At 44.1% G+C, this 27840-nt stretch overlaps 1 protein-coding gene across 1 annotated transcript in view; it reads right to left on the bottom strand.

The window, feature by feature from the left end:
• Positions 1–27840, bottom strand: part of LOC143988133 (D-beta-hydroxybutyrate dehydrogenase, mitochondrial-like) — a 63263-nt gene that overhangs the window by 24501 nt on the left and 10922 nt on the right. The window contains exon 2 of the mRNA XM_077487457.1: positions 15204–15314. Coding sequence (XP_077343583.1) covers positions 15204–15314 — 111 coding nt within the window. The remainder of the gene's footprint in view (positions 1–15203; positions 15315–27840) is intronic.

The following is a 27840-nucleotide window of genomic DNA, read 5'->3' as shown; positions in this document are numbered from 1 at the left end:
GAAGGGCTGTAAGGGTAAAACAGACAGAGAGAGAAAAGGATATACAGTCAATCCTACCTATGCCAAACACTCTCTCCAATATATAAAAAGCATAAATACTAAAAGACCTACCTAACATGAGCGGGCTGGCCACTAGGAGGCAGTAAGGCGTCCATATTCACAATAAACCCACAGTTTAAGAAACACTGCAACCAAAGAGAAAAATAAAACACACATTTTTTTTTTTTTTTAAAAAGCATTTCCCCAGCCTAAGGGACACGCTCTTACCTTAAACCGCCGCGCTGACAGCCCCGGGAAGTCGCTGCGACCACTGCAAACATTCCCAGGGTTCTGACAGCTTCCAAAGCCTTTTAAATTTGGCGCCCGTGACGTCATCGCCGACGTCAGACGCGAGGCGCTCGCGCGCATGCGCGGGAACCAAGCCTCGGTCTCATACCGGGTTCGCACATGCGCAGAACGCCTGCATAACCCGGAAGTAGGAGAGAGGTTTGCTGGAACGCGGAAGCGAACGCAAACGGCATGGAGGAGACCGCAAGACAAACAAAAGAAATACACACAAATACAATGCTGCCATGGATAGATAAAAGGCTCACCACTCCACCAACGATCACCTGGCCGAACGGACTGGAACACACACGCCATACCTCCAGCAGATAATGGTCACCCATAACAACGGGACACAGACCGTGCGCACTCAGGTAGGAAATCCTTTCTTCAGCGCTACTCTGCAAATACTCTCCATACCCTGCTTAACAGTCAGGGCCTATCGGAGGAAAATTTCTCAGTCAATCAGCCAATCGATCGTCGTGAAGTTTTATTTCCAGGAAAGAAACCATCTGGTCCTACTGGGGAGGACAAAAAAGGAACACTGATAGTGGCCAGGAGCAAAGATTTATGGGAGTTGGGTCCTATTGGGTAATCGTGGAGGCGGGGCTACCCACACGTATGCTGCCATGGAGCCTTTCAGGAAAATATTTTTTTTCTCTCTACATTTTTTTATAATTATCGCTATAAACATTTCTTACAAATTCATTGCTCATAAGTACATTTTCATAAGTTACAATACTTCAATATACTTTTCCCCAATTCAGTACATCTATGGGGTTTGCATATCTTTCATATAGTCAGAAAACTCACTGCAGTAATGTATATTTTTAGTTATCATTAAAAGAGTGATGGAGTAGAGACCTCTCTCAAGATGCTTCTCAAAAATAAACTCTGCATGATTGAGGCTATTTTTTCGTACATGTAACTGTTTCCGAATATAGTTCTTAACCACTGGAGATCCGCGCTATAGCCGAATGACGGCTACAGTGCGGACCTGCTTTGCCGGGACGACGTCTATTGACGTTGTCCCGTGCACGAGCGGCCTGCGCGCCCCCTGAGTCTGAGACTCGCCTGATCACAGAACGGAGCAAGGGGTCGATCCCGACCCCTTAACACATGATCAGCTGTCAGCCAATGACAGCTGATCATGTGATCACAACAGAGCCGGTTATCGGCTATAAGAAAGCCGGTCACCGGCGGCCATGAGAGGGACTTCAGTCCCTCTCACGGCCAGCTCATCAGTGCCCACCTGCCAGTGCCACCTAAATATTAAAAAAGTGCCACCCATCAGTGCCCACAGTGCCACCTATCAGTGCCCACAATCTGCCTCAACAACAGTGCTGCACCTCAGTGCCACATATCTGTGCCCATCAGTGCCGCCCATCAGTGCCACCTATCACAGCCACCTATCAGTGCCCATCAGTCCCATCTATCAGTGGTACCTATTAGTGCCCCTTAGTGCCACCCATCCGTGCCACCCATCCATGCCATCTTATCTGTGCCCATCTTTGCCCATCAGTGCCACCTTATCTGTGCCCATCAGTACTGCCTTATTTGTGCCTATCTGTGCCACCTTATCTGTGCCTATTAGTGCCGCCTTAACTATTAAACATTATTTTTTATTTTTATTTTAGTTGCATCTTTTTTTGTTTGTTTAGCAAAAAATAAAACTCCGAGCTGTAATTAAATACCACCAAAAGAAAGCTCTATTTGTGGGAAAAAAATGATAAAAATTTCATTTGGGTACAGTGTTGTATGACCACACAATTGTCATTCAAAGTGCATCAGCGCTGAAAGCTGAAAATTGGTCTGGGCAGGAGGGGGGTTTAAGTGCCCAGTAAGCAAGTGGTTAAAAAGTATCTCCTGGGCAAGCATAAGGACATAAGTTAAAGAACCTCAACACTTGAGGTCAACTGCAGACCCTGAAATACATAGGACTCTAATGGTCATCATACAGCATTTGCACTCTATAATGCCCTGTGCACACGATCAGAAATTCCAATGCAAAAGGACCAATCGGATTATATTGTCGGAAAATCCGATCATGTGTGGGCTCTATTGGACCTTTTCGGTCGGAAATTCTGACGGAAAAAAATTTGAGAGCAGGATCTAAAATTTTCAGACAAAAAAATCCGATCAGACTTTTTCCCATCGTTTGTAGAGAATTCCGACAGACAAAATGCCAAGCATGCTCAGATTAAATTACGAGACCAAAGCTATTGGTTACTAGCCTCTACGTAGTCCCGTCACCTCGTTCCGAACGATCGGACTTTCCGACAACTTTGTCTAACCGTGTGTATGCAACACCAGTTTCGGCCAGAATCCATATGAAAAAATCTGACGGATTTTGTGGTCGGAATGTCTGACCGTGTGTACAGGGCATTAAGATCAAGAGTTCTAATGTGGAGCGTCCCTGGCAGTAAATACCTTTTAAAGAAATGTTACTAACATTCTGACAGTACTAATGTCCTATGGGAGAAAAATATTACTAATGTGGGAAGTGTAGGGGTGAGGAGGTATTCAAACAATACTGTGTGTTTTAATAGACTCTAGCCAGGATGGTATGCTACATCCACGGCAATGTCATCAATATAGTACAGGAAGAAAGACTATGCGACCTTGAAAGAAAGTGCAAGGAGAGTAGTGTAAATGTAGTGGAAACTCTAAATACACTACACTTCCTAGTAAAATACATTCTACTATACTCACAGGGGCGTTTCTTAATGAATAGCAAAGTCTTTGTGTAATATGTGAATCAGTATCCCTTCTCCTAAAGGGTGTGTAGCGGAGATATGCATGTCTTCATCCAAGGCCGCATTTGCTACGTATTTTCAGGAGTAGAAATTGAAGAATCCTTCGTTCGTTCAATAGTTGGTTTATTTTTCAGAAAGATAAGCAAAGATAAGATTGACATCTGGTAACATATGGCATGGTTTTGGCTTCTAAGGTGGTACTTCTGGTGTTACATTTTCCAAAGTGTAGAGTTCCTTCTCTTCCCACCGATCTACCCTACTCTAATAATCTTACTCCATTCTTATACTGTTTCATGATGTTATGTCAGCATATCCTAATAACTCCCATATTTGCATATATACCTAATATGGTTCAGTCTATAGATAAGTAGCATAACTCCACCCATTGTCCTGACATAGTAACTCAAAAATAGAAATACCTACTCAGCAAAACCACTCCTCCCTGTACTCTGTTGTTCTGTGACCTTCAGAAACCATACTTATTACCGTATATATAACTTAAATATATTTTCAGAAACTTTTATCACTTAAAATATTAATTAACTCAAAAACTTCTAACAGACCTCCTCACTCCCTCTCGCAAGTCTACTGCATTGGATATAAGTACATTGTGGTGCTGTAGTATGAGAATTTACACTATATTGTCAAAACTATTGGGATGCCTGCCTTTACACGCACATGAACTTTAAAGGCATCCCAGTCTTAGTCCATGGGGTTCAATATTGAGTGAGGTCAGGCACTGATTTTGGACGAAAAAGCCTGGCTCCCAGTCTCCGCTCTAATTCATCCCAAAGGTGCAGGCCAGTCAAGTTCCTCCACCCCAAACTCGCTCATCCGTGTCTTTTTGGACCTTGCTTTATGCACTGGTCCAAATCATTTGGTGGAGGGGGGGGGGGGATTATGGTGTAGGGTTGTTTTTCAGGGGTTGGACTTGGCCCTACTTAGTTCCAGTGAAGGCCCCTTTCACACTGAGGCGTTTTTCAGGCACTACAGCGCTAAAAATACCACCTGTATAGCGCCTGAAAAAAAAAAAAAACGGGCCCTTTCACTCCAGTGTGAAGGCCCGAGGGCTTTCACACTGGAGCAGTGCGCTAGCAGGACGGTAAAAAAAAGTCCTGCTAGCAGCATCTTTGGAGCAGTGAAGGAGTGTGTATTCACTGCTCCTACCCATTGAAATCAATGGGGCAGCAACGCTTTGCGGGCGGTTTTAACCCTTTTTTAACCTTTTTTTTAACCCCCGCTAGCAGCCAAATACCGCTGCTAAAACGAAGGTAAAGCACCGCCGACGCCCGCACCGCCCCAATATAAAAGGGGCCTTAAGGCATCAGAATACCAAGACCTTTTGGACAATTTCATGCTCCCAAATTTTGTGGAAACAGTTTGGGGATGGCCTCTTCATGTTCCAACATGACTGCACACCAGTGCACAAAGCCAGGTTCATAAAGACATGGATGAGCGAGTTTGGGGTGGAGGAACTTGACTGGCCTGCACAGAGTCCTGACCTCAACCCTATAGAACATCTTTGGGATGAATTAGAGCAGAAACTGCAAGCCGGGCCTTCTACTCCAACATGAGTGCATGACCTCACAACCGTGCTTATGCAAGAACGGTCAAACATTCCCATAGACATACTCCGAAAACTTATGGAAGTCTTTCCTGAAGAGTTGAAGCTGTTATAGCTGCAAAAGAGTGGGCCAACTCAATATTTAACCCTACGGTCTAAGACTAGAATGCCATTAAAGTTCATGTGCATGTAAAGGCAGGTGTCACAATACTTTTGACAATGTAGTGTATATATCATAATAACAGTTCAACAATAATATGTTGTCTTTTTTTTTTTTTTTGATGGCCAGATCACTGGGACCCAACTGTTATGGTGTACTTATGAGCAATTCATTTTTTAGAGATTTTTATAATGTGACGTTCCTAAAAATTATATCATTCTATTATAAAGTTTTATCTGGGTACTTTAAAATGTCCATTGTTGTTGATTAGTTTCTCTATAAGATGTACACACTAGTAAATATTATACATATTATATAATCCTAGTCTCCATTTTCAAAGTATGTACTGCTACAGGTAGATGATGTGTAAGTGGCGCCAAAACAATGGAAAATTATAAAATCAAGTGGATTCGCGTTTATCGTATGTCTAGCACTACTAATATTTGTCTTTTCCTCTCAACAAGTCTCCTAGTCTTCCTGATTTTGACCAATTAAAGCCAGGCTGCCCCTTAAACTGGCTTTAAAAACACTACAGTATATGCAGTTTTTTTGCTTTTTTATTTTTTGAAAAATAAACAGATTCCTGTATCCACACAAATGAAGTGGATGGAGGAATGGGGGGGGGGATCTACTATGGGGGTCCCCTATCTACTGATGAATGGCTGCAGATTAAAAAAGGATTTCCAACATGTCCCTTCGACAGAAGTCGATCAGTGGATGAACTTCTGTCTAGCAGGCATGGCCACGCATTGATGGAAATTTGGCTGGTCCCTGCTGAACTGGCCAGATTTCAGTGTATAACCAGCTTGAGGCTGGGTTCACAATAGTGCAAATTGGCATGACAAGAAATTGTGACCGGCTCCCGCTCCACAGCCATGTCGGCTGTGGAGCGGCTTGCACAGGAGACCTGTGCGTCTTTGGCTCAGTTTCAGGGCTGAAAAATTCGGCCAAGATTCATCCCTGAGATGGAGAACAGGAATGCACCGGACCCCCTGCTGCGAGCCGCATCCAGCATCAGTGTGAACCCAGCCTTAGAAATATTGTATACCTTAAAACAAACTTGTCTAGAGGCAAAAAGAAAGCCTCACACCCCATTATTCTATACTAGGCACACACTACCCTGTTTCCCCGAAAATAAGACATAGCGTGATTGACGGTGATGGCTGCAATATAAGCCCTACCCCCCAAATAAGCCCTAGTTAAAGTCCTTGTAGGACTTATTTTCAGGGTAGGGCTTATTTGGGGGGTAGGGCTTATATTGCCGCCATCACCTAAACTCACGCTAGGTCTTATTTTTGGGGAAACAGGGTAGTGCCTTATTTCTATTTTAATGCCGGTGCCATCACTGCAAATATCCTGTGAAAAAGATAACTCTTCTTGAAAGCAAGTTTTTGCATACTGTTAAGCATGTCCCCACACTCATATGACACTTTTCAGGCTTGGAGATTGGCTACTCAAGCACAGGCCATTACACTGGGGACAGGGGAAGGGTTATGCGTCTCTCCCCGTTCCTAGAAGTACTTAGATGTTAAACCCAGTGGTAATGTGGACTAGGGTGGTGGGCAATGCCACTACTGGTTAAACCACCAGATATTACCTAATAATCTAGGGTTGATAAGGCAGGTTTACTTAAAGTGAAAATTTAGACTTACATAGTTAGTCAGGTTGAAAAAAGACACAAGTCCATCCAGTTCAACCAAAAAAAATAAAAAATAAATAAATAAATAAATAAATAAAATATACTATACATACATATATACATATATATATATATATATATATATATATATATATATATATATATATATATATATATATATATATATATATATATATACACACACATACATACACACATACATACATATACCAGCCCATATACCCAATTCTATACCCACAGTTGATCCAGAGGAAGGCAAAAAACCCCAGCAGAGCATGATCCAATTTGCTAAAGCAGGGGAAAAAATTCCTTCCTGATCCCCCGAGAGGCAATCGGATTTTCCCCGGATCAACTTTACCTATAAATTTTAGTACCCAGTTATATTACGTACACTTAGGAAATAATCCAGGCCTTTCTTAAAGCAATCCACTGAGCTGGCCATAACCACCTCTGCAGGGAGTCTATTCCACATTTTCACAGCTCTTACTGTGAAGAAACCTTTCCGTATTTGGAGATGAAATCTCTTCTCCTCTAGACGTAAAGAGTGCCCCCTTGTCCTCTTTGTTGACTTTAAAGTGAATAACTCGACACCAAGTTCCCTATATGGACCCCTTATATATTTGTACATGTTGATCAAATCCCCCCTTAATCTCCTCTTATCAAGAGTGAATAAATTCAGTTCCTCTAATCTTTCCTCATAGCTGAGTTGCTCCATGCCTCTTATCAGTTTGGTTGCCCTTCTCTGCACTTTCTCCAGTTCCCCGATATCCTTTTTGAGAACTGGTGCCCAAAACTGAACGGCATATTCCAGATGAGGTCTTACTAATGATTTGAACAGGGGCAAAATGATATCTCTCTCTCTGGAGTACATACCTCTCTTAATACAGGAAAGGACTTTGCTCGCTTTGGAAACCGCAGCTTGGCATTGCATGCTATTATTGAGCTTATGATCTACCAAAACCCCCAGATCCTTCTCCACTATGGATTCCCCCAGTTGTACTCCCCCTAGCGTGTATGATGCATGCATATTCTTAGCCCCCAAGTGCATAACCTTACATTTCTCAACATTAAACCTCATCTGCCACATAGTCGCCCAATTAGACAGAGCATTGAGGTCTGCTTGTAAATTGGTGACATCCTGTAAGGACGTTATTGCACCACATAGCTTGGTGTCATCTGCAAAGACGGAAATGTTACTCTTGATCCCAGACCCAATATCATTTATAAAGATATTAAAAAGTAAGGGTCCCAGCCCTGAACCTTGGGGTACACCACTCATAACCTTAGACCATTCAGAGTAAGAATCATTAACCACTACTCTCTGAATTCTGTCTTTTAGCCAGTTTTCTATCCATCTACAAACTGATGTTTCCAAACCTGTAGACTTTACCTTACACATGAGCCGTGTGTGCGGAACAGTATCGAATGCTTTTGCAAAATCCAAATATATCACGTCCACCGCCACCCCTCTGTCCAAAGTTTTACTTACCACCTCATAAAAAGAAATCAGGTTTGTCTGACAACTTCTGTCTTTCATGAATCCATGCTGTCTGTTGCTCAAAATATTTTTTTCCTGCAAGAACTCATCTATGTGGTCTTTTATTAATCCCTCCAGTATCTTCCCAACTATAGAAGTTAAACTAACGGGTCTATAATTACTTGGTAAAGACTTTGTTCCCTTTTTAAATATAGGCACCACATTGGCCCTGCGCCAATCCAGTGGTACTATTCCTGTCATTAATGAGTCCCTAAAAATTAGATACAATGGCTTTGAAATTACAGAGCTCAATTCTTTTAGGATCCGTGGGTGGATGCCATCAGGTCCAGGTGCTTTCTCCACCTTTATTCTGTCCAAATATTTCTGGACCATATCACTTATGAGCCATTGTGGATTAGGGGCTGCGTCAGTACCACCCCCATTGTGGACATGAGCTCCCCCATGCTCCTTTGTATACACAGAGCTGAAGAAAGTATTTAATAAGTTAGCCTTCTCTTTGTCCCCAGTCACCCACTCCAGATTATTTTGCAAAGGGCCTACATGCTCAGACTTAACCTTTTTACTATTAATATATTTGAAGAATTTTTTGGGGTTTGTCCTACTGTCTTTTGCAATCTGTCTTTCATTTTGAATTTTTGCATCCTTGATTTCCTTTTTACATATTCTGTTAAATTCCTTGTAACATTTAAATGACACTAGTGTTCCTTCATTTTTATATTTTTTGAAAGCTCTTTTTTTATAGTTTATAGCTTTTTTAACTTTGGCCGTGAGCCACATCGGCTTTATTTTTAACCTTTTAAACTTATTGCCCATGGGAATATACTTTGCCGTGAGATCACAAACAAGCTTTTTGAAGAATTCCCATTTCTGTTCTGTGCCCATTGGTGCCAATATTCTCTCCCAGTCTAAGTCCTGGAGAGCAGCCCTCATCCTTGGAAAATTTGCTCTCTTGAAATTAAGTGTTTTTATCTTTCCCGTATGTGATTTTTGCTTACAGCTAACATCAAATGAAATCATGTTATGGTCACTGCTACCCAGATGTTCCTTTATCTGAACATTAGTAATACGTTCTGCATGGTTTGAGATTACCAGGTCCAACAGAGCATCATTCCTAGTTGGGGCCTCAGTAAACTGTACCATAAAATTGTCCTGTAATAGGTTTACAAATTTTTGCCCTTTAACTGTCCCAGCAGTGCCATTACCCCAGTCTATTTCTGGGTAGTTAAAATCCCCCATTATTATCACTGTCCCAGCCCTTGCAGCCCTTTCTATCTGTGCAAGGAGCTGAGTCTCCACCTCCTCATTAACATTGGGTGGTCTATAACAAACTCCAATGATTAACTTTGAACTACGCGCATCTGTATGCAGTTCTACCCATAATGCCTCAGACTCATCACACTCTCCGCCCACCAGGTCCTCTTTCTCACTTGCTTTGAGATTATTTCTCACATACAGACAGACCCCTCCACCTTTCCTTTTTACTCTGTCTTTCCGAAAGAGTGCATAGCCAGGAATATTAATAGCCCAGTCATGTGAGGAATGAAGCCAAGTTTCAGCAATACCGATTACATCATAGCTCTCCTGATGCACCAGAGCTTCCAACTCGCCTATTTTGCTTGGCAGACTTCTGGCATTGGCAAACAAACATTTTAATGTATTAATATATTTTGACCGGTCACACACTATCCTCTTGGGTGTTCCAAGATTACAACTAGGACTTGCTACTATATTTACCTTGGGTTTATGTGCTTCGGTTACCCCACCACTAATGCCCCTAATATTACCCTCTGGAATATGCTCCACGCTGACTATCTCTGTCTCTGAACCCACCCCCCCATCACCTAGTTTAAAAAACCCTCTAACTTTTTGGCCATCCTCAATCCCAGCTGATCTGCACCCTCCTCATTTAGGTGCAGTCCATCCCTTCTATAGTACCGGTTGTCGACTGAGAAGTCGTCCCAGTCCTCCAGGAACCCAAACCCCTCCTTACTACACCAGCTTTTGAGCCACTTGTTTACTTCCCTAATCTCCCTCTTCCTTTCTGGTGTGGCTCGATGTACTGGTAGTATTCCTGAGAATACTACCTTGGAGGTCCTTTTCCTCAACTTAGCTCCCAAGTCCCTAAAATCATTCTTTAGGACACTCCATCTGCCTCTGACTTTGTCATTGGTGCCAACGTGCACCATGACAGCTGGGTCTTCCCCAGCCCCTCTCAGTAATCTGTCCACCAGATCCGTGATGTGCCGAACCCGAGCGCCCGGCAGACAACATACAACTTCGGCACTTCAGGTTGTTGTTACAGATTGGCCTCTCTGTCCTCCTAAGAATTGAGTCCCCTACCACCAGAATCTGTCTTTCCTTTCCCTTCTCTCCCCCCCCACTCTCACTGGAGGAGTTCTTCTCCTGGCAGCTAGGAGAATCCCTCAGCTCCAGCAGTGCTGGTCCCTGACTGGGATCACCAATGTCACTCAATGGAGCGTACTTATTGGGATGCTCCAGCCCTGGATCGGCCTCCCTGGCACTTGCCCCTCTACCCTTCCTGACTGTCACCCATCTACTCTCTGCTACTGCCTGCACCTTCTCGTCTCCACCCACCTCTGTGCTGGCCCCTGCCGGCACCTGCCGTGTACTATCCTGGTTCTCATTTAGGGTGGAGGGGCCTCTCAGTGCTGACAGTTGCTTCCCCAGATTCAGAACCTGGGCTTCCAGGGAAACAATGTGCTTACATTTTGCACAGCAGTATTCACCCTCGATCAGATGATCAAGGAACGCATACATGCCGCAAGATGTACACCGAGTCGCCTCTCCACACCCGCCAGTCATCGTACCTATTAATTTAATGAGGATTAGAGATTATACCCAGTCCAAATTACATAACAACTAGCTTCCTGACACTAATACTCAACAAGACAGTACACAGGTACTCACAGACCACTGTGCACCCACAATACACAATTACTAATGATACACACACACTACTCAGACAACACTCAGGTACTCACACTACACAGGTACTATGACCCCTGTTATAACCTCCTGTTTTCAACTCTGGATTTTAACTCACCACTTTGACCAGTTCTACTTAGACAGAGTTCTCACAAGCTCAAGATGAGCAGGCTCAAATGAGTTCAACCCAAGCTTATATAGACCTCAAGCACCTGTGCCCAATTAAACCCTCCCCTTAATTAGTAGGCTGAAGGAAGGAAAGGAAGAAAAAAAAACAAAAAAACACTATTTAAAAAGTGACAGAAAAGGGTATAAAAGCTACAAGAAAAAGCCCCAAAAGAACCTAAAAATGCAACCCAGCAGTCACCAGCAGGCAAAAAGCAAACTTATTCACACTCCACTCAAGGCTCCACTGTTCAGCTTGCAACCAGCAGCACTTGCAATAATACTCCTTGGAAGGAAGCCCGTTTTGCATGTTCTCTGGCTAATAGTTATTACTGCAGAACTATCTTGTGTTCTACCTATCATCAGTAAAATAAAAAGATTAAAAGATTACGTTGATGAAAGGAAAAAAAAAGCAAAAAAAAAAAAAAAAAAAAAAGGAAAGGAAAGACTTACATAGCCACCCTTCAAAACAATGTATGCTTAGTCTGTTCCCGACTATGGGATAATGCAACTAAGACATATATATATATTTTTAAAACAGATCTGTTCTGATTATGTAGTTTTTGTCATTTCTGGCCTGTGACCCATGTTAGGGATGCCTATTATGGGCTCTAACAGCACTCGGTGCTCAGATGCTTTTTGCCGTGTCTTTATCATGCATGCAGCCAGCCAACAGAAGTGGATGAAAACGCGGCAGCTGCGCAGACACAATCGCATTTTAAACTTGACATATGAGCAGTAGTGGACAGTGCCGCTACTCATGCCCATATGCCAAGTTTTGATATGGGACTGGTCGTGCAGCCACTACATCTGCATCCACATTCATGGGCTGCCTGTGTGCAGCACCAAGGTCAATGCAGAAGCAGCAAAATGCGGCTCAACATGGAGGACAGGTCTCAGAGCCCATCTAAATGTGCCCTTACAATTAGAACTCTGTTTATTGTAGGAAAATATGAAAATAAGCAGTGCCAAGTTTTTTTGTTTTTTTTTTGCTTAGTGATATTTAGTAGCAGGCCAGATGTAGAAATTGTTACCATAATTAGGTTAGCATTAGAGTATCAATATTACCTGTGATTGAATGGTAGCAACAACAGTGCCCAGCACTGAATTTCAGGATATCACATCATTTTACTCCTCACCCTCACAGAAACTGGGGATTGAAGGGAAGAGAGAAAAATCACTGTTTAAGAAAAATTTTACTGGGACTCCGAAGGGAGGTCAGGCCATTTCAATTTATCAGGCAGGTCAGGCCATAAGCATTTAAGAAGCTATCTAGCTAGCTAGAGAAGGAGGGCTAATTGAATCCCAGGAGAGTTAACCAACGCACCTACAAAATGCATGCAATATCATAGTAGGCAATTGATAAGCATCTTTCAAATGTGTAACTATAACCACAGTAGAAACTACTTTATTGAACAGCATCTATGTAAGATTATTATTATTCCTGCATAAAAATGTGGTGTATTTGCCCACTAGCTTCTTCTGTTGCAGGGTTTTCCTCTGGAGGAGTTAAATGCTTCCTTGTGCCTGGCAACTCCTAGCCCTATAATAATTTGCTGGAGCAAGCAGACCACAAAGGGTTTTTAATAGAGAAGATGCAGGAACCCAATTAATGTAAGTATACTGTATGTACACTAGCAACGATTACATGCCTGTAAAAAGTAATAACGCTACCTTAGAAGTGTATAGCAGGCACCTACAGTCTTCCCTACCCTTTTCACATCACGGTTGGTCCATTTCACGAGATCTGGAACTCAAGATGCTTCAATTTGCAAACCTTAACTTTTGTACAGAATGTCGGGCTCTGGCCTGCACCCTAATGCACCTCACTACTTGTCGTTTAGAGAGACCGACAGCATAAATGACCTCAGTATGGCAAACCACACAGCAATCTGGTGCTCAACTTTTCATATGGCCTTGTTTAATTCTACAATGGGGGGGGGGGATATGTAAAAACTTGCAGTTGAACCATGCTTTTTTTGCTGCTGTGATGACTTTCTGTTAGTGGGTGGCTATGTTAATTCTTCATGGTCCCCAGTTGGTAGGAAGGTAACCACTCTCTCTCTCTCTCTCTCTCACTACCTGAGATGGACTAGGGACTATGGGCTAGGAACTATGGGATTTGCAGTGTGTATAGAGCAGTACAAATGTTACATATACAGGAGGCAGAAAAATAGATTGCAGGGCCATTAAGTAGTAGATATGTATGGATTATATTTGGTGTCACTTTAAGTAAAGGGACCTGGAGGTGTCTTCTGTACAAGTCAGAGTTTAGTTGTATTACTTTATATAAAAAAAAAATACACTGTTATAACAATTTTCAAGCCCATCACATAAATAAAATATTTTAAATTAGCACATACTGGTGCTACCCTTGCTACAGCAATAGCACCTGCCGGGAGTTTTCTTACACTTTTAGCAGTATCAGAAGCTTTCTGTGGTAGGCTTTGTACTGGACCTGATGTCATCAAGATGTCTGGCTATTGATTACGAAGCTTCCAAAGCCTGAAGCTGTGTATGGGTAGGTATCTGCACATGGGAGCAGTGGGGGGTGTCAGAGATTAAAGAAAACTACATTACTGGGGTTAATCTACTACAGCCTGGTACAGCCTGGTACACACTCAGGCCGCGTACACACGCGGGGACTGTTCGCCCAACTTTGTCCGTCAAACAGTTTCGGCAAACAGTCCGCTCAAACTTAGCATGGACGGACATGGCCACACACGACGGACGAACAGTTTGCTGAAACCGTGCGCGATGACGTGAACGGCACGTACGACGGGACGAAAAATACGACGTCCTATACACTGCATTATAGCTTTCGGCGTGAAAATCCTTTCTGAGCATGCGCGAGACTTAGTTGGCCGAACAAGCCTACACACGAGCGAACAGTCCGCTGAAACCTTGTTTCAGCGGACAGTTTTTCGGAATTTCCGTAAGACCTTGTTCGTCCAACTGTCCGCTGAAACTGTCCGCTGAAGCCCCACACACGAGCGGACTGTCCGCCCAAACACTGTTCAGCGGACAAGGTTGGGCGAACAGTCCGCGCGTGTGTACGCGGCCTAACAGTTTTTTTCTTTCAGCTCAGTGGGTTGAACAAAAAAACCTGACAGTTCTGGTCAGAGCCGATGTACTAATGATCCGACGTTAGTACAGCGATCTCCCCCACTGTGCTGTTGTGTTCTGACAGGGGAATGCCGGGGGACATCCCCCAACCAGAACACTCCAATCAGCGCTGAAAAGTGCTGATCAGGACCCCGGCAGTTGCTTGTTTTCCAGAATGCTTGTCCAACAGAAGTCGGGCAAACGCCTGGCTTCTGTCAGACCGACCGAAATACACACGGGGCGAATGTTGGCCAGTTTTTATTGAATCGGCTGAAGCCTCACGCATTCGGCCTGTATGGGGCTTAAAACTGGAGTGTGCAAAATCTGGTGCAGCCTAGCAAAGAAACCAATCAGCTTCCAGGCTTTTTTTTTTTGTCAATGCTTAATTGAATAAGCTAAAGTTAGAAATTGATTGACTACCATGCCAGCTGCATCAGATTTTATACTCTCCAGTTTTAGAAAACTGTTGCAGATAAAAGGCATAATAAATTTTTATGCAAAGGTAGCGTTAGAAAGCACTAAGTGTAAGCATTTATGTGAGGAGCCTGCAAACACAAGTTTTTACATAATATTGCCTCATACAGGACTCCTCTGGGGTGGTTACTTGAGAAATTGCTCCATCACCCACTTGTGTTTATGGATAGGGCAGGAAGCACAAGAACCGAGGGCTGGGGGGTACTGGAGGGCTTTTAAACTCTTCTTTTGGAAATTTTAGGTGTTCTTTGATCCCCAGGCCTGGAGCAAGCATGCTGCAAACAAGTGCCAGATTTGCTTATTCAATCATTTCAAGGCAGGGACACGAAGCAGTGATGCCAATGAATCAGCATGGCAGTTAGGAAATCCAATGTTCTTATAAGAAGAGGCCAGCAATGGTGGCCTCAAACATTCTTCTATCACATTGCTTTAAGTAAGGTTCTTCACTACACAAAGTTTCTGATTGATTCCTACAACTAGAAAATACTCTAATTTTCATTTCAACAAATTGATAAAAAGTGAGGATGATTAACCATGTCTTTAGTACTCACCTTTAATAAACAACCTGCAAAAACTTTAAATCCCAATTTGTGCAGATGCTTTGCCAAGGCAAATCCAAACCCTTTGTCACAGCCAGTGATCAGTACTGCCTTTCCTTCCACCTAGATGGAAAAAAGTGAGAGAAAATAAAAACTTAAGCTTATATATTTCAGCTCAGTTTTATTCAAAATGATAGCTTCTTCTACCAGTTCTTGAGAAGCAATTAGGTGAAGTACTGTTCCTTAGTCCACAAGGTCTACAAGTCTATCAGGACACCTTTAAAAAAGAATTTCCCTGTGTGAGCGAAGTCAATGAGAAGCCTTCAGATATTCATAAAGGTGTTTATAAACTTTCGAAAGCAGATATGGGCAGAGGAGAAGTGATGCATTTAGACAGGTACAAGGATTACTTTGCTGTTTAAAGCTCATTTAATATTTCCAAGGTGAACACCCTCTTCAAACCCACACAATAGAGGGTCAGTAAATGGCACTCATTATATATTTGAGAGTTTTCATGTTAATGGAGATTTCTTCTACTTTAGAGGTTTGTGAAAGCAACAAAAAGTTGGTACCCATGATTCAGAACCTGTGCCCAGATCAAGCACACATTTACATATCCAGATGCTGTAAAAAAAACTTTAAGGTCCGGTTCACTAGTGTGCCGTGAATTTTTAGCATGTCACATTTTTACATGTTTTTTTTAACCGCGCTAACCATTAAACGCACATTTTGATGAAAGTGCCTGAAACACCTGCATGCTGCATCTTTGATGCACTTTCATTGAAATGCACATTCTAATAAAATTCAAAGGTAGGATGCTTTGAAACACGTGTAAGCCCTTGTACACACGGTCGGACATTCTGACGGTAAAATGTCCGATCGGACCATGTTGTCGGATAATCAGACTGTGTGTGGGCTCCATCGGACTGTTTCTGTCGGAATATCCGACGGAGAAAGTTTTAGAGCTGGGCTATAAAACTTTCCGACAACATGATCCGATCGGACTTTGATTGTGTGTAGAGAATTCCTGAACCGACAAAGTACCACGCATGCTCAAATCAAATTCCTAGACCAAAGCTATTAGCTACTAGCCTGAACGTAGTCCCGTCGTAACAAAATAACGTCATCACGTTACCTACGATCGGATTTTCTGACAACTTTGTCCGACCGTGTGTATGCAACACAAGTTTGACAAAATCCGACGGATTTTGTTGTCGAAATGTCCGACCGACAAAAAACGCACCACACACACACACACACACACACACGTGAACTGCCCTTAACCTGCTTTCAATCATCTCTGTATCTATAAGAATTGTGAGAAAATTTGTTTTCAAAGTTCACAACATATGCATGGTTTTTCTATGAAAACAGATCTTGGCAGCCTGCAAGTGCTCTAATGTTTAAAAAAAAAAAAAAAATAATAAAAAAAAAGCTGCTATAAATTGATTGAAACCTCACTGTAAGGTCCTTGTTTTTGATCTTTAAGAATACATATCTTCAGATTTAGTGCTCATTCACACCAGATGCATTGGGGCTATGCTGGCCGCTATTTCCAGTGCAACCCAAATACATAGACAAGGAAAATGCCTTGTTGCAATAGAGTCAGTTCACACCACAACATTGTGTATGCAGTAGGTTTGTGATGTGAACCGCGGTACCAAAAATCTGCGTCGCGCCGATTGGGACAGTGCCGTTGTCGGCAATAGCCTGCGATTTGGCATGTCAAATCATGCCGATATTAATAGGGGCTCTGCTGTTTTACCTGCCAAAAGATTTGTAGTTATGTTATATCAATCTTGTGTTACACTACCCACTATTCTGCTCAGCTAGGCAGGAAGGAATTGATGGTTAACTCTGAGAAAGCAAAATGTATGTACATTAATGTTAATCTGTTACCAAAAGAGTTGCATACAGAAAAACTATTAATACTACCTACCCACTGTCATTGACTCTACATCTGTTATCTGCGGGGATGGCTCTTGTGCCAACCACAGAGATGGACACATTCTAAAACACAATACAGTTGCAACTTTAGGTGCCATTTTACATGATAACACAATATGGGGAATTTATCAATTCATCGTTTATCAGAATCTGAAGCAGCTGTACATGGCAACCAATTAAGCTAACTGAACAAGCCGAAGCTAGAAGCTGATTGACGTCCAGTTTCTGTCTGCTCCAGTTTTGATAACCCCCCCCCCCCCCAAATAATTTTGGCAGCCACAAATATGGCAACAAAACATGATCACAAAACAAATGAAATGGATCAAAGCATCAGACCTCCAAACAGTTGTCACTGAACAGTGATGCAACCAAACTGCTGGGGGAAGAATTGCTTTATCTATTTATATGTCCTGGTTGAAAACCAGTTTACATTTCCAGACAATTCCCCAACAGGGAAAAATAAAAACCAGGAGGGCAGGGGTTTATGGAGGACCAAACTGTAATAAAGTATAGAATGCCTGAGAATTTCAGTTTTCTGGGCATAGAATTCATGAGATCTTCGAACATGCTAATGTATTTGTTTTTAGATTATTTTGACATGAAAACTGAAATTTTAGGATTACAAGAAGTGCATCTCGTGTTCCTTGATCTCATCAGAGAAGTGGCAGTAAGCAGGAGCCTTGGCATAAAAACAAGCTCAAATGACCTTTCAAAACAGAATAAATGTTATATGACACAGCTTAATACTACACTTAAGAAAAAAGTGATTGAAAAAAAAAGAGGAACGTAACTGAAATCCCCTTTGCAGGCCATGAGTTCAAGTTAAGCCTCTTTGCTGACGACACTCTTCTGACCTTGACTAATCCCCTTACTACTCTCCCCAACTTGTTACGCCTCTTGACACATTTCTCATCCATTTCGGGCCTCCGCATTAATTAATCTGTAGCTTTAAATCTCTCCCTAGACCCTGACCTGGTCGAACGCCTGCAGTCCCACTTCCCTTTTCGTTGGACAACCACATACATTGAATATCTGGGAGTTCGGCTTACCCCCACTTACTCCTCTCTATTCTCTGTTAATTGCTATCCCCTGCTTAGATCCTTGACCACTCTTCTGCAGACATGGCAGTTTCCACACCTGTCCTGTTTGGGTCGAATCCACTCTGTAAAGATGACGGTCTTACCAAAATGACTGTACTTTTTCAGCACCCTACCAGTACGGGTCCTTCCACATTTTTTCAACCTACTCCAGAGCAGGATCATGCGCTTTATCTGGGCTAATAAATGTTTTTTTTTTTTTTTTTATAAATGACTTCTCTGTCAAGATCAATGGCACATCTATCAGTCCGCCCCTACATGCCAGGGTGTTAGGGGTAACCTTAGACTCTGAATGAATGACTTGTATAGTGCTGCAAATGCGAACTGAATTGCCTCAAGGCGCTTGATCCGACCTGCGCTGAATCCTTCTTAAAATAGGTGTGTCTTGAGTTTTTTCCTGAAGGCCCGATGGTTTCCTTCCTAGCGGATGTTCGTGGGTAGAACGTTCCATAGCCGTGTTTCTTGGGCTGCGAATCTTCGTTCTCCCCTTGATTTGTACCGGGACTTGGGGATAAGGAGGAGGTTTTGGTTGGTTGATCGGAGGTTGCGATTGGGAGTGTAGTGTTTTATTTTTTTCGCATAAGTATTGAGGAGCGTCTCCTTGTGTGCATTTGTGAGTCAGGCAGAGGGTCTTGAATGTAATCCGATCCTTTATGGTTAGCCAGTGTAGGATCATCAGGGAGGGGAGATGATTCCCTGGGTTTTTTTTTTCTGTGACCAGTCTTGCTGCCGTGTTTTGGACGACTTGTAGGCGTGCAATCTGGAATTTAGGTAGTCCTATGTAGAGGGAGTTTGTGTAGTCGAGTCGTGAGTTGATGATTGTTCCTACTACTATTGCTTTCTCCTCTTCTGGAATGAAGGGGATGAGTCTACGTAGCAGGCGTAGAAGATGGTAAGATCCACTGACTACTGATCCTATTTGCGTGTCCATTGACATCTCTGAATCGAAGAAGACTCCCAGACTTTTGTGCTTAGGAGTATGGTCTGTCCAAGGATGGTGGGTGGGGTGCATGGGGTCGTAGATTTAGTATTTTGGTTTGCGTTTAGGAGATTTTCTGTCTCTGAACTGTCCTTTCAGGCCCACGTATAATCCCTGTCCAAATCATGCCGCCTTAGCCTCTGCAACATTTCCAGAATACACCCCTTTTTAACTAATGACACCACCAAGCTTCTAATTCACTCCCTGGTTATCTCTCGCCTCGACTACTGCTACTCTCTCCTCATTGGATTACCTTTACACAGACTATCCCCTCTTCAGTCCATAATGAATGCCGCTGCACGACTCATCCACCTTATCAACCATTCAGTGTCCTCCACCCCTCTCCGCCAATCCCACTGGCTTCCACTCACCCAATGAATAAAGTTCAAAGTACTGACAATTTACAAAGCCATCCATAACTCTGCCCCCAGCTACATCACTAACCTAGTCCCAAAATACCAACCAAGCCGCTCTCTTTGGTCCTCTCAAGACCTCTTGCTCTCTAGCTCCCTCGTCACCTCATCCCATGCTCGCCTCCAGGATTTCTCCAGAGCTTCTCCCATCCTTTGGAACTCCCTACCCCAATCTGTCTGACTGTCCCCTAATCTATCCATCTTTAGACGATACCTAAAAACCCTTCTCTTTAAAGAAGTTTATCCTGCTTCTAACTAACACTGTTTTACTTCCTCCATCAGCTAAACCCCCACAACTATTACCTTTTATATCAACTGACCCTTCCTTTTTAGATTTTAAGCTGTAACGAGCAGTGCCCTCTGATTCCTCTGGTACCAAATTATAATGTAACTGTAATGTCTGCCTTTATTTTGTCAAGCACTGCGCAAACTGTTGGCTTTATATAAAACCAGAATAGTAATAATAATATTAATAATAATAATAATAATAATAAACGCCCTAGAATGTATAAGGTTACCCTTTTTATACATTTATTGCAAGGTGGTTTGGGGGTTCCTCATGTCTCTAAGTACTATCTGGCAGCTCAGATCTCCCAATTATGACTGCCACATACTTCCTCCAATGTCCCTCTATGGGTGCTCCTGAAGCTCCCCAATTGTGCCCCTCTTTCTATGCAAGCGCTTCTTTGGCTTCCCCACAAACTTCGGCCGACATCATTGAGCCCTCTCATGCTACTTAGCTTTGCTGTGAGACCAAGACTCGGGTGATCACCGATCCGAATAAGGGGCCAGTCCCACATCTGCCTCCTCCTCTGTGCCTACAAGTGCCACCGGCCATTGCCCACAGTGCCCACCACTGCCACCTACCTATGCCTACGAATGCCACCTATCAATGCCCACCAGTGGTGCCAATCAGTGCCACCTAGCAGTGCTGCCTTTCAGTTTAGCCTATCAGTGCCCATCAATGCCCTTCAGTGCCACCCACCAGTGCCACCTCTCAGTGCTGCCTATCAGTGCTCACCAGTGCGCCCATCGGTGCCCATCAGCGCATCCCATCGGTACCCATCAGTGCAGCCTCATCAGCGTACATCAATGAAGGAGAAAAATTACCCTTTTGTAAAATTTTATAACAAAATCGAAAAAAATAAATTTTTTTTTTTTTTAATTCAGGCTTTTTAAATTCTTTTAACAAAAAATAAAAACTACAGAGGTGATAAAATACCACCAAAAGAAAGCTCTAGTTGTGTGTGTGTGTGGGGGGGTCATTTGGGTACAGTGTTGTATGGCCGCGCAATTGTCATTCAAAGTGCATCAGAGCTGAAAGCTGAAAATTGGTTTGGACAGGAGGGGGGTTTAACCACTTAAGGACCGCCGTATTGCCATTGTACGTCATTGCAATGGCACAGGCAGGCACAAGCACGTACATGTACGTACATGTACGTGCCTGCCTTCCAGCGGGTTGAGGGTCCGATCGGACCCCCTCCCGCTGTATACGGCGGTCCGGTTCTCTTCAGGAGCCACCCCCTCTGGATCGCTCCTGGCCAATGAGAAGCTTCCTCCCACTGTGTATTGTATACACAGGAAGGAGGAAGTGATGTCATTCTCCTCGGGGCGGTCTTTTTGACCGGACTACGAGGAGAAGACAAAAAGTAAGTGCACCAAAAACACTACTCTAACACATAGGTACACAAACCCCCCCCCGATCCCACCCGCCCCCCCCCCCCCCAGTCACAGTGTCACTGATTGCATTGATCATTTATTTACTGATCACTAAGTGTCAGTTGTAACAGTAAAAACTGTCAGGGCAGTTAGAGTTAGGTCCAGGGTAGCCCCCTACCCCCCCCAATAAAGGTTTAACCCCCTGATTGCCCCTAGAGTTAACCCTTTCACCCCCTTTTGCCAGTGTCACTAAGCGATCATTTTTCTGATCGCGGCATTAGTGTCGCTAGGTAGCTAGTTTTTTTTTTAGGTTCACTGCCAGGTTTTTATAGCGATAGGTACCCCGATATACTACCCAATAATGGTTTTAACCCCCTGATTGCCCCTAGTTAACCCTTTCACCCCCTTTTGCCAGTGTCACTAAGCGATCGTTTTTCTGATCGCTGCATTAGTGTCACTAGTGTCGTTAGGTAGCTAGTTATTTTTTTAGGTTCACTGCCAGGTTTTTATAGCGTTAGGTACCCCCATATACTACCCAATAATGGTTTTAACCCCCTGATTGCCCCTAGTTAACCCTTTCACCAGCGATCACAGTATTAGTGTCACTGGTGATGCTGGTTAGCCAGTTAGTTATTTAGGTTCCCCGTCAGGTTTTTATATAGCGCCAGGGACCCCCATATACTACCTAATAAAAATTTGAACCCCCTGATTGCCCCTAGTTAACCCTTTCACCACTGATCACCGTATAAGTGTTACGGGTGACTCTGGTTAGTTTGCTTTTTATAGCATCAGGGCACCCACCATTTATTACCCAATAAAGGTTTAACCCCCTGATCACCCGGTGGGTGATATCAATTAGGTTTTAGGGTCAGGGTCTGCGTCGCCCCAGGCAGCGCTAGGTTAGTGCCAGTACCGCTAACACCCACACGCAAAGCATAAACCTCCCGTAGTGGTATAGAATCTGAACAGATCCATATCTGATCAGATCTATACTAGCGTCCCCAGCAGTTTAGGGTTCCAAAAAAACGCATTGTTAGCGGGATCAGCCCAGATACCTGCTAGCACCTGCGTTTTGCCCCTCTGCCCAGCCCACCCAAGTGCAGTATCGATCGATCACTGTCACTTACAAAACACTAAACACATAACTGCAGCGATCGCAGAGTCAGGCCTGATCCCTGCGATCGCTAACAGTTTTTTTGGTAGCATTTTATATTTAAATCCGGAAGGCAGTGCTTGGTTTTCGGGGTCCCGTACGTGGCTAGGCTCCCAAAAAGTCCCCCACATGTGGTATAGCCATACTCGGGAGAAGTAGCGGAATATATTTTGGGGTGCAATTCCACATATAACCATGGCATGTGTGAGCAATATATCATTTAGTGACAACTTTTTTTTTTTTTTTTGTCATTATTCAATCCCTTGGGACAAAAAAAAAAAATATTCAATGGTCTCAACATACCCCTCAGCAAATAGCTTGGGGTGTCTACTTTCCAAAATGGGGTCATTTGGGGGGGTTTGTGCCATCTTGGCATTTTATGGCCTTCAAAACTGTGATAGGTAGTGAGGAGTAAAATAAAAAATGTATGCCCTTAGAAATCCTGAAGGCGGTGCTTTGATTTCGGGGTCCCGTACGCGGCTAGGCTCCCAAAAAGTCCCACACATGTGGTATCCCCATACTCGGGAGTAGTAGCGGAATATATTTTGGGGTGCAATTCCACATATAACCATGGCATGTGTGAGCAATATATCATTTAGTGACAACTTTTTTTTTTTTTTTGTCATTATTCAATCCCTTAGGACAAAAAAAAAAAAAAATATTCAATGGGCTCAACATACCCATCAGCAATTTCCTTAGGGTGTCTACTTTCCTAAATGGGGTCATTTGGGGGGGGGGGGGGGTTTGTACTGCCCTGCCATTTTAGCACCTCAAAAAATGAGATAGGCAGTCATAAATTAAAAGCTGTGTAAATTTCAGAAAATGTACTCTAGTTTGTAGACGCTGTAACTTTTGCGCAAACCAAAAAATATACGCTTATTGACATTTTTTTTTACTAAAGACATGTGGCTGAATACATTTTGCCCTCAATGTATGACTAAAATTTAGTTTATTAAATTTTTCTTATAACAAAAAGAAGAAAATATCTTTTTTTTCCAAATTTTCGCTCTTTTTCCATTTATATCGCAAAAAATAAAAATCGCAGAGGCAATCAAATACCATCAAAAGAAATCTCTATTTGTGGGAAGAAAAGGACGCAAATTTTGTTTGGGTGCAATATTGCATGACCGCGCAATTACCAGTTAAAGCAGCGCAGTGCGAAATTGGAAAAAGACCTCTGGTCCTTAAGGTGTTTATTGGTCCGGGGCTGAAGTGGTTAAGTGCCCAGTAAGAAAGTGGTTAAAGTTGTGGGACTTGGTAAGATCCTCAAGCTTCCTCATGAATGAATGAATAATTTGTATAGCGCTCAAAGCTAACTGAATCGCATCAAGGCGCTGTGCTGAGCTTTGTTGTCCAGTTTCTAGAAGAGGAAGGTCTTGAGTTTTTTTCTGAAGACCTGGAGGTTTTCTTCCACGCGGATGTTAGTTGGTAAAGCGTTCAATAACCGTGGTCCTTGGACAGCGAATCTCCGTTCCCACTTAGATTTGTACCAAGATTTGGGAACGAGGAGGAGGTTTTGGTAAGAGGATCGAAGATTGCGGTTGGGTGTGTAGTGTTTTAATTTCTCGAATAGGTATTGAGGAGCGTCTCCATGCACGCATTTGTGGGTGAGGCAGAGGGTCTTGAGTGTGATCCGATTCTTTACGGTTAGCCAGTGTAGGTTCCTCAGGGTAGGGGAGATTGATTCCCAGGGTTTTTTCCCTGTTATCAGCCTTGCCATCGTGTTTTGGATAAGTTGTAAGCGCGCAAGTTGATATTGGGGTAATCCTAAGTAAATGGAGTTTGAGTAATCAAGCCGTGAATTAATGACTGTTCCAACTACCACTGCTTTGTCCTTCTGTGGGATGAATGGGATTAGTCTACGTAGCTGGCGGAGCAGATGGTGAGAGCCACTGACTACTGCTCCTATTTGGGCATCCATAGACATTTGCGAGTCAAAGATGACCCCAAGACTCTTTGCCTTGGTCTTTGGGATGACGGTCTGTTCAAAATGGTGGGGGATGTCCAGGGGATCTTGGTTCGGGACTTATGGTTTGTGCGGAGGATGAGAAGCTCTGTTTTTGATTCGTTGAGTTTGAGGGAGTTAGTGGTCATCCAGTCTTCTATCAGAGCGAGGCAATTTTCTAATTGCTGATGCTGGTCTTTTTGTTCAGTGATATCAAAGTAAAGTTGCGTGTCGTCAGCGTACGAGTGGAAGCAGAGGTCCGATGATCTAATGATATTGAGGAGTGGGCGGATGTATATGTATATGGATGAAGAGCACTGGCAACAAGGGCGATCCTTGGGAGACTCCGCAGGAGACTGCCTTGGTTACAGAGGTGAATTCTCCTAGTTTCACTGTCTGTGACCGATTTCCTAGGAAGGATGCGAACCATTGAAGATCTGAGCCTGTGACTCCTGCTACTTCTGTGAGGCGGATGAGTAGAGTATTGTGGTCCACTGTATCAAATTCTGGACTGAGGTCCAACAGTACCAGGAGACATGATTCTCCGCCATTCGCTGCTTCAAGGGCGTCATCCCATATCTTGAGGAGTGCTGTTTAAGCTCCATGGCCCGGGTGGAAGCCTGATTGCAGCGGATCTAGGAGCTTGTGTGTATCCAGGTGGTGTTGTATCTGTTGAACTACCGCTTTCTCCATGATCTTGGAGATGGTGATGAGGCTTGTAATCGGCCTGCGATTGTTTGGGTTCTTAGGGTCAAGGTTAGGTTGCTTTAGCAGGGGTTTGACGATCCCTTGTTTGAGGGCGCCCGGAACAGTCCCTTCTTTAAACGACTGAATTATGAGGTGGGTTATGGTGGGTTCCCCCTTCCCCCTTCCATGTCCCCCTTCCTGCCCCTGCTGCCTATAATAAACCATCGTTCCCCCTGGGTCTTAACCAGCCTCAGGCGTTCGCATGGTGGACCTCATGGGGCCTTACCCAGGTACGCTATCTGTTGACTACTCGTACTCCACTGATGTGGTCTTAATTTTGTGAATCCTACGACACACCCCAGGTAAAATTCTTTCGTTTTCTTCAGATCCAGCACTGGATATCTGCGCTACAACATACCTCCTCCTACCCGCTCCAGACATCCACATTCAAACATAACTACTACATGCCCTGGGTTCCCGGCCTTATCGCCACCCTCTATGTAGGTTTGAATAGTCGATCATCTCTCACCTCACTCTCCTATGTGGGAGTGAGATTTGGGACATGGGATTGATCCGGCAGACTGGAGCAAGGCCTGGTCTTCTGTAGCTAAATGTTCCTTTAATACTGCCATCTTAGAGACAGCATACAAAGTGCTGTTGCGGTGGTATTGGGTTCCAGCACATATTGCCAATGCCAACCTGACCTCTAGCAATCACGGTTTCCAGTGGATGTGGCCATCGTGGGGATGTAATTCACACCTGGTGGGCCTGCCCACGATTTGTAGGAAAATTCTCAGTACATCTGATGACTTGACGAATGTCATTCAAGCATTGTTAATTTTCAACATTCGATTCTGGAATAAATGTATTTTTCTGAACGAAAATAACATACACGGTTATGCCACGTACACACGATCAGACTATCCGGCAGACTTTCCAAACGAGCGGACCTGCCCACACACAGCTGGACTTTTCTGGCAGACTAGGTACGGCGGACAATCCACCGGATTATGGCAGGAGGCCGTTGTACTTTTGAAATGAACGGACTTGCCTACACATGGAGGAAAGTCCATTCATCTTGAACGCGGCTCCAGGTAGCCGGGACTAGCGAAGAAAGTCAATGTCGCCACCTTCGTCGGCGAGATTGACACGTCACTGGCCCCACCACCTGGTATGGACTTAAAGGGGAAGCCCTACACGAGAAAAAAAAAGGCGTGGGGGTCCCCCCAAGGTCCATATCAGACCCTTATCCGAGCACGCAGCCCGGCCGTTCAGGAAAGGAGGTGGGGACGAGCGAGCGCCCCCCCTCATCCTGAGCCTTACCAGGCCGCGTGCCCTCAACATGGGGGGTGCTTTGGGGGAGGGGGGCAAGACCCCAAAGTCGGAAGAAGACCCTCGGGCGGCGACAAAGAAGAAAACCGGGCTCCTCCGCTAGTAAAAGAGCTAGCAGAAGATATCGAAGGAGTCCGACGGGAAGACCCCCCCTGAAACGGAAGACCCCGGAGCTGTGCAATAAATTATTTTGAAACCTTGTGTTGTGTTTTATTTACATTTTTTTCACCAGGTGAATGGGTAGGGGTTCATTGTACCCTATACTCATTCACATAGGGTGGGGGGCTGGTATATGGATTCCGATAAGCCCCCCCCCCCGCCTGCAGACCCTGACAACCAACGGCCAGGGTTGTCGGGAAGAGGCCCTTCTCCTCATCAACATGGGGACAAGGTGCTTTGGGATGGGGGGCCGCAGAGCCCCCCTTCCCCAAAGCACCCCCCCATGTTGAGGGCACGTGGCCTGGTACGGCTCAGGAGGGGGGGCGCTCGCTCATCCCCACCCCCTTTCCTGACCGGCTGGGCTGCGTGCTCGGATAAGGGTCTGATATGGACCTTGGGGGGGACCCCACACCGGTTTTTCCGGCGTAGGGCTTCCACTTTAAGTCCATACCAGGTGACGCGGCCAGCGACGTTTCAATCTCACCACCGAAGGTGGCGACATTGACTTCCTTCGCTAGTCCCAGCTACCTGGAGCCACATTCAAAATGAACGGACTTTTCTCCGTGTGCGGGAAAGTCCTTAATTTCAAAAGTCCGGCGGACTAGCACACAGACGGCCGGATTGTTAGTGTCAAAAGTCAAAACTTTTTTTTTGAGTCAAAACTACTTTCTAAGGCCGCGTACACACGGGCGGACTGTTCGCCCAACTTAGTTCGTCAGACAATCCGACAAACAGTCCGTTCAAAATTTGCATGAACGGACTTGACCACACACGATGAGCAGACAGTCCGCTGAAAGCGTGCGCGATGACGTGAACGGCACGTACGACGGGATGAGAAATTCGACGTCCAATACACTGCAATGCAACTTTCGCCGTGTAAATCCTTTCTGAGCATGCGCCAAACTTAGTCTGTCGAACTAGCCTACACACGAGCGGACTGTCCGCTGAAACCAAGTTTGGACGGACTGTCTTACGGAAATTCCCTAAGACTTTGTTCGTCAGACTGTCCGCTGAAACAGTCCGCTGAAGCCCACACACGAGCGGATTGTCCGCTGAAACACTGTTCAGCGGACTAAGTTGGGCGAACAGTCCGCCCGTATGTACGCGGCCTTAGTCCGCCGGACTTTTGGGGAAAAAAAAGTCCGCCGGATAGTCTGATCGTGTGTACGCGGCATTAGAAATTTGTTTGTTGAATCCTTCTTCGAATATTCTTGTCACTGAGGTTGATACAAAACTTCAATTTGACCCCCACTAATGATCTAATAATTCGAAAATCTA

This window comes from Lithobates pipiens, unplaced genomic scaffold (genome assembly GCF_037356315.1).
Source record: "Lithobates pipiens isolate NorthernLeopardFrog02 unplaced genomic scaffold, aLitPip1_a1.2 Scaffold_18, whole genome shotgun sequence".
Lineage (NCBI taxonomy): Eukaryota > Metazoa > Chordata > Amphibia > Anura > Ranidae > Lithobates > Lithobates pipiens.
Note: the sequence above shows the minus strand (reverse complement) of the source record. Positions and strands in the feature narration are given on the sequence as shown.